This window comes from Ambystoma mexicanum, chromosome 9 (genome assembly GCF_040938575.1).
Source record: "Ambystoma mexicanum isolate Mex_15411 chromosome 9, UKY_AmexF1_1, whole genome shotgun sequence".
NCBI classification, from domain to species: domain Eukaryota; kingdom Metazoa; phylum Chordata; class Amphibia; order Caudata; family Ambystomatidae; genus Ambystoma; species Ambystoma mexicanum.
In genome coordinates, this window is record NC_090931.1 from 363,547,293 (window position 1) to 363,563,797 (window position 16,505).

At 44.2% G+C, this 16,505-nt stretch overlaps 1 protein-coding gene across 1 annotated transcript in view; it reads left to right on the plus strand.

Annotated features, from left to right (window-relative positions):
• BUD23 (BUD23 rRNA methyltransferase and ribosome maturation factor) overlaps window positions 1-16,505 on the plus strand; it is a 111,306-nt gene that overhangs the window by 59,579 nt on the left and 35,222 nt on the right. Inside the window, exons 9-10 of the mRNA XM_069614795.1 lie at window positions 8,895-8,940; window positions 9,407-9,468. Coding sequence (XP_069470896.1) covers window positions 8,895-8,940; window positions 9,407-9,468 — 108 coding nt within the window. The remainder of the gene's footprint in view (window positions 1-8,894; window positions 8,941-9,406; window positions 9,469-16,505) is intronic.

Genomic DNA, 16,505 nt, shown 5'->3' on the forward strand with positions numbered 1-16,505 from the left:
TTAGCAGTTTCTTTGCATCCAATATCCTTACATAGTCTGCAATATCTCTCTGTGGGAGGTAAACCATTGTGTTTACTTTTGTTAGATACCAGTGGTAAATTATCAACCCTCAGTAAAAGTAAGAATCGCCTAAGTCTACTTGATGGACAGAGCGTTAGATACGGCTGCATTTGCTTAAAGGAATAGAGCATGTAATGAATGAATTTGTATTTCAGAAGCTTATCCAGATGTGCATAATTCTCCAGCCAGTCCCACAGGGCAATTTTTTTAGATAGAGCCATTTTTTGAGGATCCGCAAACTTCTCTCCACTCTTAGTCCAGTATATAGTCCTGAAAAAGGCTTCTGTCTCCTTTTTAAGGTGGCATTTGGTGGCTTCCTTTGAGATTTCGGTGGCGAATTCTTTCAATAGCCGATTATCTGGTTGATTAGTAATCCTTAGATATAGTTCAGCTGTCCCTTTTCAGGACGACGGAACCTAAAGAGGAAACCCCCACTTCCAATCTTAACAATGCCATTGGTAAAGCTTGAGGGAGCCCCAGGATTCTTCTCCAAAACTTCCCCTCTATAACTTGCAGCCAACTTAGATCCATTTGCAGCAAAGCTTCCAACCCATAAACAACCATGGGAGTAAACACCTGGGTATACAATTGGCGGATTCCGTACAATGTCAGTCCACAGTTCTGTCTTGCAAATTGGCTAATCAGCGACGTTACATGAGCTGCCCGATGTTGCCTCATTTGAATGCAAGTATTATAGCCCGCGTTAGCGTCCATTTCAACCCCGAGATATTTATATTGCTGCGTGTACTTGATTTCAATTTCATGCAGTAAAAGTCGAGGACGTGCAATCTTCTTACTTGCGAAAATCATCACCTGAGTTTTCTCATGGTTAATAATTAGATCGGTGTTCGCAGCATATTCCCATAACTTCAATGCGGATCTCCGTAGACCGCTAAACGTATGATCCATAATAATCAGGTCATCGGCATATGCTAACACTGCACAGTGTGTTGTACCAACAACAGGAGGACAGTTATGCACACTTAAGATGACATCTGGTACATCATACGTGTAAAGATTGTACAAAAACGGGGCCGTCACGCAGCCCTGCTTAACTCCATGATTCTGTGGAATCATAGCGGTCATATCCCCCTGGTTGTTAAGTCTACAGGCCACTGTATTGTCCTCATGCAATAGTTTTAAGTAATACAAAAGAATCTCAGGGCAACCTAATAGTTCGAGTTTTGCCCACAGTTTTTCTCTGCAGACCGAGTCAAAAGCTGCCTTAAAGTCGACAAACAGGGCATAAAGTGGCGGGTTTCCTTTCCTCATGGCCTTTGAGCGTAATGTGTCCAGGATGATTATATTATGGATCGTTGAGTAGCCCTTCGTAAAGCCACTCTGGAAAATGTTGAATATGTCAGATTTAGCCGCCCATTTCTCTAATTTATCGAGTAGCAGTGATGCGAAAAGTTTCCCTGTACAGTCGAGCAAAGAAAGTAACCTGAGATTACCGGGATCTTTCTTATCGCCTTTCTTAAAGATAGGTATTAAATAAGCGTGCTGCCATGATTTAAGGATTATTCCAACCGCTAAGATTTTCCCAAATAATATTTTTTAAAACTTAGCCCAAAACTCCGGCTGGCTTCTTAACACAGCATTTGAAAGACCATTGGGCCCAGGAGCCCTGGATGACTTGAGTCTTTTAATTTTCCAAAGTAGATGATCAAATGTTATACTAAAAGGGATGGCCCCTGGGGTCATTTTTCCTGCCGATTTACCACCTCCTTGGTAGGGATATTGTGACCCTTAAAGTCCGTCCATTGACAGGAACTTATGGGGTTAATCAAATCCATTCTACCGCTGCCCCTGGCTTGGCCAAGGAGAGACCATATGCTTCTTGAATTTTTGGAACATATGGTTTGAACCATGTTTTGCCATCGTCTAAATTTTTGCTCGAACCTTTTAGCTTTAACACACGCTCTGTACTTATTTTTTAAGGTTCTGCAAATGCCATGGTAAGCCCCAAGAGATGCACTAGTACGTTTGGCATGTCTAATTTCTGCTCTTAATCTACGTCTCTAATGCTTTTATCGTAAGTTACTGATGTTTTACTATCAATCGCTATCCGGTTTATTGCAGATGTCGCGTGAGCAGTGGAGAATGATGTAACCCAATGTTCCATCTCATTTATGGACATATTATGGAACTTGGAGAGTATATTATCATCAATAGCCTGCACCGAAGTTACAGCTGCATTGATTTTTTTTTTTGTCCGACCAGCATAGTCGAGTGCCCGAATAGTTAGTTGTCATATCCCCCAGTGGCTTAGTACATATAGCCGGTATACCAATATTACACTTCAACACAAGCAATGAATGATCGCTCCAGTCATTTGCAGAAGTCTTCAAGTCACCGACATTGGTGGCCATCTGCGGACTCACAAATATATAATCCAGAACACTTTTTGCAAACCCACTGTGCCATGTATAATATCCTGGATTGTCGCTTAAAGTGCTGCCATTAATCATCTCCATTTCCCAGCCGTTAAAAAAGCTCAGCCAAGAGATATGGAGTGGGTCTTCAACCTTGTGTTCCATATTATTTGTTGAATTCAAAAGAGGATTAGTAGCTGTACCGGCTATGCCTGACATGTGGCAATTAAAGTCACCAACAATAATTACTGATCTATTAGACGAATCCATCACCCAGGCAGCCAACACCTCATGTATTGCTTCTTGTAGAGATTCAGCCTCATTACCACCCGGTGGGCTATACAAATTGATAATAAGCATATTTTCTCTACATCCATCACTTGTACTCTCCAGTTCCACTGCGATCATTTTATCGCTGGATAATGTCTCCAGCTGTCTTGAAGTAACAGTATTCCTAATACCTGTGATCAGGCCTCCATAAGGTCTCCCTCTTCTTTGCTTCATCGCCAGGGACTGATAGATTGTATAGCCATTGAGTATTATGGGTGATCTCATCCAGGTCTCTTGAAGGCATATGCATACATTTTCAGTTAAGAGCTGGAGAGAACCCGCCGAGGAGAACAAATGCTTTGAACCCTCTGCAGTTCCATGATACCAGTGAGGGGGTTCAGTTTGCACTCGCCACCTTTGATAGCGCTGAAGCTAACCAGGTTAGAACATTCTGGATGTCGGCCATCACGACCCGGTCCCTTTTCAAATTTGGCAGAACTTCTGTGGTTTCTTTTACTGCTAGGAGAGCTTTGCGTGGCCATTTTGGATCTTCCTGATCGGGATCGGGATCCACTCCAATATCAACGTCTCGGAGGCTTTCTTTATAATTACGTATCAATTGGGCAGAGGAAATGAACTTGCAATGAATGGCTGAGACATTGGTATTATTAACTTGTAGAGGCTCAATGAATTCAAAGTCATCCGATCTTAATACTCGTAGTTGAGGGACAGCGTGGAATCTAGTCATTAGTTCAGTTCTAGTGAGCCAACAGTTCTCGCTTTGCTGGTATAGATTTTTAATGAGGCAAATCTATTATCTTTTTGTGGTGCCTCATTATCCTTAGGGTTGTTCACCAGTTTCATTCTACTTGAATCTCTATCGACTACTATGTTATCCTTGCCACCAGTAATTTGAGTCTCCTCAGGCTGCTTTAAGACAGGTATGTTAACAGATACAGGTCTATCTTCTATTTCACGGTCCCCATCATCATCTGACAGTACCCAACTTGTCAGGTAGCCAGCATGCTTATCCTTACGTCTGCTCCCACCTGCCGTTGATTTCCCCGGTTTTTTGTTATTTTTCTCGGTAGGCTCAATTTCCGGTGCTGGTGGTGCTACCTCGCAAGCCTTCTTCCTCGTTGCCGCTCTTTTGGCCTAGTCTCCGCTGTTTTCAGGAGAAAAATACTTCAGGTGTATTGGCTGCTTTGGGGGACGTTGCCAGATTCTCCACAGTCTCAGTTGCTTCTGCATTTGAAGCTGTATTCACCCCAGGGGCGCTCGCAATATTTGTCACTGCGGTAGGATTTTGCGAATGCAAACTTAGTGTGGTTTCCAATATGCGTCCACACATTTTAAGAAGGATCTTAAGAGAAAACTGTACAGAGGCAACCGATGACTGTAGCTCAGCCAGGTCCGTAGGGCTGGAAGAAGCTGTGATGCTAACATCCTCCTCTCTTAATTCCGGCTCGGAATCATTATAAATGTTTAGGTTTGGTGTAGTTGACAATCTCACAGAGCCAATTCTCGGAGATTGAGTAACTTCCTCCAATTGATCGCTGGGTGCCATTTGCCCTACTTTGGCCACCGCAGGTGTCATAGATCTTTGCATGGAAAGGCAGAGCTCCAATAGAGAGTTATTATCTATGTCTACGTAGCTCTCGTGGTCCTGCGTATCAATATTAATCACCTCCACCATAGTAGTTGAGTTATTTTCCGGGTGCAAATTCACTGGAAAAAAATCCGTTATTGCTCTTTTGGCAGCTGGTGCTGGCTTTGTGTGCTTATCTTTACTCATTGCTCGCTCTTTGTCTGCTGGACTACTCCTTATTTTCCGTTGTCGCAAGTTGTAGCGTGCTTGGGACTTCTTACGAGAAGGCATGTATTTGTTTTGCTCTAAAATGTAGCAATGTACAACTGAGCTATCTGGTTATACTCCTCAGTATGCTCAGTTATACGAGCATAACAATATCTACTACTCCGTAAAGAATAGCACTTGCCTTCTATAGCTTGTTTTATCAGGGTTCCGATCCAGATTAATCTGTGTCCCAGAGATACCCCCACTGTATGGGCTCTGTTCTCGTTTTGTTCAACTAGCCGTCAAATACTTGAAGAGCCCACACCAGTGTCAATCTCAGCCCCACTTGGTCAAATATGAGCCCCCTCTAAGCAGTCAGTGCCACCGTATCTGCAGACACCTTTAACCAGAAAGTGGTACTACAGCGGCTCCACGTAGCCAGCTCCCATAGAAACAGAGCTCTGCTACCAGGCCGCAAGACGACCCACCGCACTGTCGCCCCTTTCGGCCCAAGAAGGATGGGAGCCCCCCACAGGGACCCTGCGATGAGACGCAGCCTCGGAGCCAGCCAAAGAGCAAGTAAACCCGGTACCTGCGTGCCGGGTGGCAGAGTCTGTCACTCGCCCAACCCTGCGCACCGAGTCCTAGTGCGCTCCCTCGGTCGCTCTCCTCCGATGTCAGCTTACGGTGCCGCGACACTCACCACCCGCTGCTCGGTTGCCAGCAGTCAGCGGTCGACGACGGCACACACGGTGCGGGGATGGTGTAAAGGCAGAGCCGGCCGCGTCGCACAGGACCGCGCGCGCCTCCACTCAGTCAGCACACCCTCCGCTCTGAAACGTCAGGCCGTCAAGCCGCACCTCTTCCGACGCGTACCAGCGCCAACAATAACGCGGGGTCACGCAGAGGCCGCTTCCGACAGCAATTGCCAAAACTCTCCAGTGAGAGTTTTGGCAATTGCAAAAATATAAAAATATAAAAATAATATAAAAATATATCTTAAAGGCATGGCCCAGTAAAAAATGTTATTTAAAAAATAGATGGGCAACATAAAAAAATACTAGCGTTCTCTTTTTTAAAACTTCCTGTGTAAAATTTTGAGCTATTCAAGCTCAAAATTCGCAAAAGCAAGCACATGGACGCATTCATTTTGTGAAATGGATGCCCTCCTGTGCTGGCTTTTGCGGCACTAATGAAGGAAAAGCCAGCCAGCTGTAGTAAACAAAAGCTACCGCTGGGTGGCTTTCCCTTCATTAGTGCTGTATGCGGAGGACGGGGACCGGAGACCAGAGCAGGAAAGCTGCAGCTAAATCTCGGTAAGTGCTATTTATTTTTTTTAAAAAATAAGCACTAGCTGGGATTTTTTTTCTAAGTTTTCTGGGCTGGACGAGCCCGGAAAACTTAGAAATACAACGTTTTTAAAGCTGCGGTTTTATTTGTTTGCAGTCGCTTTTGAATTTTTCCGGGCTCCTCCAGCCTAGTCTGTGGCTATGCTGTTAATGGATTCGATTCCTCGAATGTTCCTACACGGCGTGGCTGTTGTGGTACGAATACAAGCGCAAACCTTCTGTGTCGCAAGGTAACTGCCTCACGCTGACAGCGTTACCAAAGACTAGGCCCAGAAGGACTATTTAGTCCCAAATGCATTGTTCATTAGATGTTGTTTTGCTTACACCAAAAAATTATTTTGAAAATCAATGAATAAATTGACAACCTCAATAACAAATATTTTCTGACTATATGATTAAGATATTATAATTTTTGAAAAAATCCCAATGGGATACTAGGGTGTGGGCCCACACCGCAGGCAACATTGCCCAGGTCTTTCTTTCATGAAGAACCTAGTCTACCTCATGGAGATTACTAGGAAAGGTACTGGGACGAGGAGGAGGTGCTGAGCCATTAAGAGCACTTCCCACAACTGCAATGAGCGTGCTAGGGATTCTTGAATGCTGATTGGCCCAAAAAGAGTAGAATGGGGAGGACGATTCAAGAATGGAAGAAACGTCCTCCCTGGAAGAACTGTGAGTGTGGGGAACGCTTGCCCGCATCACAGAAAGAAGAGGCTGCTGAATTTTATCGGACAGGAAGAAAGGTTTGTAAACGGTCTGATGTGGAAGGACCGTACGGCTGAGCATAGCCCAGATATAGCGTAGTCAAGGGAAGATGCACACGCAGAAGGACTGCAAGGGCTGTGGAGCCGCAGCAGCACATCGGAAGACCTGACGGGCCCACAGAAGTCGAGAGCAGAGCTTGAGGAATCCTGTATCCAGCGGGACCAAAGCAACAGAAACCCTGAAGGTACCAGGGCTAACTGGGGGATTGAAAAGGGTACCAGGAGGTACTGGCACTTGCTGGAACTACCCAACGGGGCAAAGGGAAAGACCCTAATTCAGTGGTCTTCCAACCTGTTCACATTTTTGGGCAGGCTGGGCCCCACCCACCAATGTGCCAAATGGCTAGTAAGTAAAAATCACCATGAATGATTGTGTCAGTGCACGGTCCCAGGGTTCCCTCCACTCTGCCCAGTTCCTGGGCTCCACCCACCCCTCTCCCAGCTTGGCCCTGGGGCCCCCCACACCCAGCTTAGTTCTGGGTCCCCCCCCCCCCCCCCAACACCCTCCCAGCGCGGTCCTGGGTTTCACCCCACCCCTCTCCCAGCGCGGTCCTGGGTTTCACCCCACCCCTCTCCCAGCGCGGTCCTGGGTTTCACCCCACCCCTCTCCCAGCGCGGTCCTGGGTTCCCCTCCCACCCCTCTCCCAGCGCGGTCCTGGGTTCCCTCCCACTCCTCTCCCAGCGCGGTCCTGGGTTTTCTCCCACTCCTCTCCCAAGCACGGTCCTGGGTTTCCCACCACCCCTCTCCCAGCACGGTCCTAGGTGCCTCCTACCTCAATCCCAGCATGTCCTGGGTGCCCCCTACCCCGCTCCCAGCAAACTTCAGGCCTTGAAACACTTGTGTATAGGCGCGTTATAAATGCCATATCATATCATTATAAACCCTGGTTGCCCCCACCCCACTCCCAGGGCTCCCCCACTCCCGTACAGGAGCAAGCTCCCCCTTACCTGATGCCATAGCCAGTCCGGTCCAGATGCCTTGTGTGCTCCACCGCTTCGCTGCAGCAGACGGAAACGGACACAAATGGAAGCAAACTTTCTCTCTTTTGACACAGGATGGTGGACTCTTAATTTACACGGACATCCTGACTTAATCCTTAGTATTTTTGGTTGAGGTAGGGAAACCCCTCTTAGAGTTGGGAAAGGGTAGGTGTTCTCTTTTATTTATCCTACAATAAAAGTTTAACAAGCGTGACATCTGTGTGTCGGTCTCCTCCTTCTGCACCCTTACACTTGGTATATCATATGTTCTCTTGCCCCCATTCATGTGCTCAGAGACTAATTTCAAGGATCTTCTTGGATTGTTTTCACCAGCTTTTACATCCTAATTGTTTAAGGTAGCCATATTTTGCACTTAGCCTAATTGTGTGCATCACATTTAGATAGAATTTTGAAGATTAGACCTGCACAGCACCTCGAATTCTGAAGCTATTCTCCACGATGAATTTGGTCTAGCTGCACACGTAATCCCACATGCATATTCACTGCACAGCACAACATTCATTAGAATACAGCTACCCCCACAACATATTCAGCCCAGTTTTACACATACTACTTGTCTGGCATACTTTTCACACCACCTCCAGCATTAGAATGCAGCTAGCCCCCATGATCAAGCCAGCCTATCTGCACACATACCTAGTGCAGACAGGCACTATTTATTTCTCTGGCCAGTTACACTTATCTGGACTGCGGTCCCCCAAGGGTGCTCAATCTATAGTGTGTTGAGACCATACCAATGATGAAAGGCGCTATACAAATGCCCATTACCATACCAAGATCGAAAGGGGACGTCGACATGGTTTTCCTGGCACATTTGGTTTGGTCGATGTGCTCACTGGGGATGCACCTCACAGAGACAAAATGATGGCAGGATTGACACGAAAACGGGATTACTGTGGTTATTCTTCATACTCCCCGATTCATCGAGCTTCCAGGAGCCATTTAAAAATGCTGCTCTTCTTGAAAGCCTGTATGAGCTGTGGGGAGCAACTACAGCCCTTAGAGAGGCAGGCATGGGTTGTTTATTCGATTCATTGTTATATTTACTAGCTTATGCTCCAGGAAATATCGACAGCTGATGGCACTGAAAGGCTTGGTATGAAACGTCACAAGAGATTATTGAAACCCCATTTTATGTGGAACATATTTGCATTGTGTTTCATTGTGTTTGCTTTCTATCTAGTCTCCCCGCCTTCCACCCTCCCTATAATGTTCACAGCAGTTCTCTCATCGCCCCTTTTTATTTTATTTTGTTCCTTCTTTTTTTCTGTTATAGATTCTTCCTCTGCTTGTTTGCTGGGACATCTGGCGCTTTACCCAAGGTGCAGTGAGTGGGATTGTGCTCGGGAATTGGGAGGACACGGATACTATTTGTGGGAATATTATACTACCTTTTTTGTAGTTGGGAATAAAATTATATTTTACAGGGGAGATCAACAAGTTAAGTAATTATTATTCCCAAAAGTAGTGTTTTTAAGGTTAGTAAAAGCATCTAAACAAACATATTTTTTTAATTATTAATCGCACTTCTTTTCAACAGTAAACTTTTGAAATTAAAAGAAGCATTTTATCTTAAAGTTTGTGTAGTAAATGATGTTAGAGCGCCTCCTTGTGGCACTGCTCTGGTGTTAACACTGATCCAAACATATCCGTGGAACTGTGTGGGCAGGAGCGTTATTTATTTAGTATTCTTTCACTCCTTTGCTTTTTTTTATTTTTATTTTTTTAAGGCCATGGCATTGTTTTTGTGATGTTTAACCTCTACTAATTTGTGTTTTTATCTTTTAGGGTCTAGGCACAGATATCTCCGAAAAGCAAGATTCTTCTCATGCCATATTCACCAATCAGAGGTATTGGGAGTTTGAGTTGATGGGTCTCATCAGAACCTCTTTGTGCGATCTCTTAACCATGCTCATCATGTTGATGTACTTTCTGTGAGGCTTTCCCTCGGCAGGAAACTTGAATTCCCAATGCGATGCTCTTTCTCATGTGCCCTGTTGTCTGCCTTTACTCTTGCGTTTTTTAATGGTTTTGTACGAACGCCTGGTTTCCGTGGTCGATCCCGTTGGTCTGCACAGGAGATATTCTGTAACCTCTTGTGGGCTAGCACGGCTAGGGCATCTTTGCAGGTAGAGTCCCTTCTCTACACGTTATTTTCAAGTCTCTACATACAATCCTCTCTCCGATACCTTGTGGTCTCAAATTATCAGTGCTGATAAACCTTTCCCCACACATTGGGGTTTTGTGTGGTATAGACACACACTTGTACCACTAATCTATTCTGCTTTTGTCTCGGGGAATACACCACCTTTAATTTCATGCGAGCTATTGACTGTGCACTGATTACATCTTTACTACCTCTCCTGAACTCCAATGCCTTTCCTCGCATTTCTTCAGTATGCTGCCCATTCCCAGACGGAGTCTATATTTAACATTGTGGACTCGCATGGCTTCTGCACAGTGCCAATCTCCGATTTATATACCCTGGAGGTATCCTCGAAAGACCCATCTTCCACTTCTTTTCCTCTTCTCTAGTCCCTGCAGGAGACACGCTACTACCGCACGTTGGCTACTATGGTCTGTGAGCAGAGGGCCTGCAGATTAGTTGTTCTGTCTCTTTCATGTCTGCTGTCACTGTCCTGCATCCTGTCTCTATTTGCCACCCCTCCTCCTCCCTGCTTCATGTCGGCTGTAATTTCTACACAAGGATCCCCCCTTGTTGTCCTCTCGCTACAGGACAGCCGTGTATCCTGTGGTTTCACTTGATCTATTCGAAACACTTCCTCTTCCATCTCGTTATGATCTACCATGTCCGTCCTTGCGCAAGTTCCTTTCTCGTACCTCTTGGTCCCTCATATTGTTTCTAACTAGCTTACCTCGGCTTTGAAAAAAAATAATAATAATAATTCTACAAATCATTGGATGGATGTACTCCACTTTCAATCTTCTTGAAAATGATGTAAATTGTGCCACTCCTGTTCCTTCCTACTTTACATCCTATACCTCTCTGCACCTTGGTCATGATCCCTGCATTTATTTTACCACTGTTAAGGTTTCTCTTTCTCTGTTGCAACAATGTGAATTATTGTCGTTGTCTCTTCCTTAATGGCTGTCTAGGGCGTAAGGGTACCTTCACAGTCTTTGGAAGAGAGAAAGTAAAAGAGGATGATTGTCTTGGGTACCACAAGCCATTGGTGTCCTTGTTTTCCTGCCTCTAACATTTTTATATCTGAAGGGGACCTTCCAAAGCATGAAGATTAATGATGACGCTGACCAGCAATTTTATGTAATGTCTCCGCATTTAGATTATTGCCTTCTACACTGCATTAAACTGCCCTTGCTCCCTCCCTCCACCTTTTTCACTGTTGGATGCCCCCCCCTGTTCTCTATATTGCAGCAGTGTCCATCCTTCATGCCATTAGTTATGTGGGTTCCTCTGTGCCGCTTATTGGCACAGGGAACCGTGGTTTTTACATTGGAGTACATATGAGGTGGTGTGCTTGGATGGATGCTACCAAGTTACATATCAGATGTCCAGGACCGTATCTTGGATCTGCACTTCGAGGGTGTGGCGCGGTTTCATAGGTCCATGAACACTGAACTTTTCAAGAAAAAAAAATCTTGCTTGCAGGCTGCAAAATCCCTAGCTATTCTATCCAAGTTGACCTAGTTTAGCCAGTCTCTATCCAGGAGTGAAAGCAGGGCCAGAACGTTCAGAGGTTTCTGGGGGTTTCAGGAAAGCAGACCCAGGAAGCCAGCTAGGTCACCCAGCACTCACAGGCTCAAGCAGCATTCATACCCTTGGAAGAGCACTAAACCACTCGGGTGGCTGGAAACTCAGGTGAGAACTGCCACTGTACCGCCTGTTTCTCCAACTACCTGGCCACCGGGGTGGTGCCATTTCTTTTTTGCTGTGTTTCTCATACTCTTCTCTTAAACCCACATCAGACCTCTGCACACCCATCCCACTTACCTGCTGGGGCTTCCGCACTGTGGCTACTTCGCTTCGGCCAACGTCATAGAGTAACTTTTCTATATTCTAATGCGGCAGCCATATTGTATTTGTTGTTTTTACAGGAAATTTGGCTCGCGGAGTCCACCTCCCTTCTCACCTTCACTCTGAACAAAGCCCAAGATTCGAATCGCCCCATGTTGGGGATGCGTACAGGGCTGGTAACTGGACTGAGCCTTCACAGGGAGGCCTACCCTCTCTTCGCTTGGACTCGTGGTCCGTTGCCGGCCCTGTATGCTCCTCGACATGGGGGTGATTGCTACAGTGAATCACACCTGGACAGTTTTATTCCCCCCCAAAACCTACTCTCCTTCAGCCTTTCAACAATTTCTTTTGATCCCTTTTATGTAGGTGTCATGATCTTTATATTGGACAAAGTAATGATGATTTTAGACTATTGATGTGTGTGTAATATATACAACAAATATGCCAAGATAGTGCTCAGCCTGCATGTAGCTGGTGCTAGGGAAAGACATCTTGGCCAGATTTCTAAATATGTAAAATTCGCATGTGTTGAGGAAGGTTATAGCACTTAAAAAAAATAAATAATAATAATAAAAAAATAATAATAAAAAACAGCATATAACACAATAATCCTTGCACACACGACCAAACCGCTTTCTCAAAAAAGCATTTTATTGAATTACAAAAAATCTTGTGCAACCAACACTGCCTAATGGCTTACAAAGGGTAGGCATCTCTCCCATGCCTCCCTTGCTGACATACAGGTTGTAAAAACACTCACCCCACCAGGGTGGAAACCGACACACGTTCCGCTTGTATTCCAAGCTTCCTCAGGCTTTTTTTCTTCCTATATACATGAAAACACCTTCATTTATACAAACAGGAAGCGGATCGGCATTGGTATTAGGCTCCTCCCCTTAGCTTTCGTTTTTCCGATCACGTGATCGCAAAGGGCTGTTCACGCTAGCACGCAAAGCCTCGGCCATCTATGAATGAATTCAGGATACCCAAGATCGAAGTTAATACTCTCCCCTTCGCTGCTCAATTCAGTGTTGGAGAATTAAAGAGGCGCAGGGGAGAAGCTGCCTACCAAATATCAGATCCTGCAACCTGACACCGTGTTTAAAATAATAATGTGTTTATGTGCGCGAGTGCGCAAAATTCATTGCATGGTTCAGTTTCATCCTACATGATGAAACGACCAACCATATCACCCCATGGCTCGGAGTGTTTTTAAAAAATACTGGAATTAGGGAGACCAACTGAGCGCACCTTAGCCGCTGTCTTGAGTGGAGTGAGGGTGCTTTTTTGAGAGCAATATTTTTCCCATCCAGCTCAGTTAAATAGCCGCTTTCCTTTGCAACCAACCCCTATGATTGTACCAGTCCTACAATTTGTAGGTTTGGTATGATGGCAGAACAGGTCGAAGCCAAGAGAAGAGCAGCAGCACAAATCATTTTTAAATACGATCAAGCAGCCAGATAAGCCGCAGCAGAAAGCAGTCTGCGGGCGAGTCTTATGGTACAGCAGAAGTTTGCCAAACTCGAAAAAATAAAGAAAAAAGCAATCTCCAAATGGTGGGAGGCGATGATGCTACAAACTTATTTAGAAGTCCAGCGCATTTCGAGGAGACTGAGAATCCTCACGATCCCCGCTTTTGAGGATATAGATCCCAGGCTTATAGAGGAATGGACACAACCTACTAATCAATGTTCTTTAAAATGATTGAAAGCCTTATTAAGTATGCCAAACTTGATAGGATAAAGCTCCTCAAAGATATAGAAGCGATGGAAGAACAACTCTTTTCATCTGAGGATGGAGATGAATGTAAAAAACATATTTCAAGAGTTAAAGAAAATTTGAAAAGACAATAAGGGGAAATCAGAATGAGAAAACAGCAAAAATGTAAGCGTGATCGTTTGGATTATGAGCAGGGTAGAATATACACATTCGCCAAACGTTTTGATGCCCTATCAAATGTAGACTGGCGCAAATTGCCACTAACAGTCAAGCAACAGCTGCTACTCCGGAAGAACCTAGCAGTTCTGATATCGAGATCTCAGACACAGATGGGCCTACATCAAAAAGGCTCAATTTTTTAGAAGAATTCAAACTACTGCACCTAGAAAGCAGAATGGAAAAGAGGGGGGAAGAGGCCAGCCATCCGGACAAGGAAGAGGCACAGCAGGTAAAGCGGGAAAAGCAAGGAGTGGGTGCCAACACAAACAACCAATCCAGTGTGATCACACGCTCTGGAAACAATCCGAGGGGAAGGCCGAAAGGCAAGAAAACCTACAATTAAAGATTTTCAACATCTCGAACAGGACTCTTACCAACGAGGAAACATCAGTACTACCCTTAGGTCTATCTTTTAGTCCCACGTATGGCTATGACTATACCTCGACAAGGGTGGAACTCTACAAATTTTTGAGAAAACTCAAACTGACCAAATTTTATGCCACTAAGGTCAACGAAGGACCGAGGATTAAGGATACGTGTGGAAGAGAAATATCCCCTCTAACAGACGAGGACATGACGAGTCTGATCTGTCTAGCCAACATGGAACAGCAAACTGGACTGGAAGATGAGTTGACACAGGCATTAGACAACGCCACACTAGAAGAACAATTTGGGATATTTACGGATATTGCATGTCCTAGTCATCTCAAACTCAAATCTATCTTCTGTCCGAATAGTGCTTGTGGACCGGTTGACACTTAGAGAGTCTCGTTATGTCTTGTTATGCAAGATCTGAAGAAATTACCTACCAAAATACCATCGACCTCCAGGAATTTGAATTTCCAGCAGTATAAGGCACTGGAGAACTTGAAGAATGATTACTCTATAGTCATACGCCCCTCTGATAAGGGAGGGGGAATAGTGATCATGAACAGTGAAAGTTACAACAGAGACGCCAACAGGCAACTGAGTGTGACTAGTAACTATGTGTTGGTAGACAACAAAGTGTTAACGGAAACGAACACCTTGTATTTTTTTATGTTGCGTAAATGGTGTGATCATGAATTAGTGATGAAGAGTACTGGTGTTACCCCACTCATTTATTTCAATCCTAAAATTCATAAGAGTCTTGTAGACCCTCCGGGTTGTCCCATAGTGTCCTCTATGGGTAGTCTCTTTGAAAATACCTCGAAATTTCTAGATCGTTTTTTGCAGCCATTTGTGACCAGTCTTAGTTCACATATACGAGACACCTCTGATTTACTCACAAAATTACATGACATCAATTGGGAACCAGGATGCCTGTTGGTATCCCTTGATGTAGTCTCATTATATACATCTATAAAGCACATGGCTGGTATTAAGGCATGTAAATTCTATCTAGAGACTAGATCCATCAGTCATAGACAACATAATGACATGCTATTGGAAATGTTGCAGTTTTGTTTGGAACACAATTACTTCTTGCATGAGGCCTCCATATACAAACAAACTCAAGGCACGGCTATGGGGTCATGTATGCCAATTTGTATATGGGGTGGTGGGAGTCAAAAGTAGCATGGGCTGAAGAAAGAGAAAGATTCACGAAACATAGTGGTTTGGTACCGCTTTATAGACTATCTCTTCTTAATATGGGATGGGACAGAACTATTACATGCCTATGTTAACATTTTGAATGAGAATGATTTGAATCTTGAGCTCACATCTGTTTATAGCAGAAAGGAATTGGTCTTTCTGGATGTGAAATTCAATGTTGTCAACAATAAATTGACAACTAAACGCTTTCGTAAAGAAACTAGCTCTAATTCTACATTACATGCTTTGAGCCATCACCCCACAGCACTTAAGAACTTGATCCCTTATGGAGAGTTCTTGAGAGCAAAGAGAGCCTGTAGCACTGAATTGAACTATCAAGGAGAAGCCCAATACATAGGCCAAAGATTTGTCAATCGTGGTTATAAAAAGGTGGTTGTGGCTGATTGTTTTGATAAAGCTAAAGACATTCAAAGAGCGGAATTGTTTAGAGCACATAAAGTTGTAGAGAAGGATATTAGATTTATCACTAACTTTAATTACCAGGCCAGAAACATCAAGAATATAATGAGCAAATATTGGAATGTCCTCTTGACAGACCCTGATCTTAAAAGAGTATTGGGAACAGTCCCCAGTGTCACTTATCGTAAAGTTCCCACTTTGAAAACAATTCTGTCTCTAGGCATGGTGGTCACAGAGAATAACATGCCTGTGAGTCACTTTATGAAACAAGAAATTGTGGGGTTTCGTAAATGTGCCAATTGTAAGATGTCCAATATTTGTATCCAAAAAACCTTTTATTAGCTGCAATGGCTTGAAATGGAGATAAAAACACAAAATAACGTGCACCACGAAGTATGTAGTGTATGTAAACACATGTGCATGTGGGTTACATTATATTGGATCAACCATAGGAGCCCTCAAACTGCGCATATTGCAACACTACAGAGTGATAAAAAATGGGGATCTTAGCAACCCCCTAACGGGACATTTCATTGAAAGACACAAAGGTGATGTTAAAGAAATGTCATTTCTGGGGCTTGCACATATCCCACTACATAAGAGACTGGGTAATCGGGAACTCAAACTGCGACAGCTGGAAGCGTCATTAATATGTAAATTGACACTTTGAGACCCATGGGATCGAACATCGACCCTGAAATGTTTGTGTTTCTACAATTAATCCGCCAAAGGACATTTGAGACTCTGTGATGATGCACTTGCACTTGCACTTTAATGTTTGTGTTTCAACAATGCATTTATCTGGGACATGTCATAGTTTCTTATGATGCACTCGCCCTTTATCATAATGTATAGGCTCTGCTATTGGACTAATTGCTGCTATATGTGCACTATGCACTTTTCTGCTTATTATTTATTTTGCACTTTATTGGACAATTTTGTCAAAGTATGATGTGC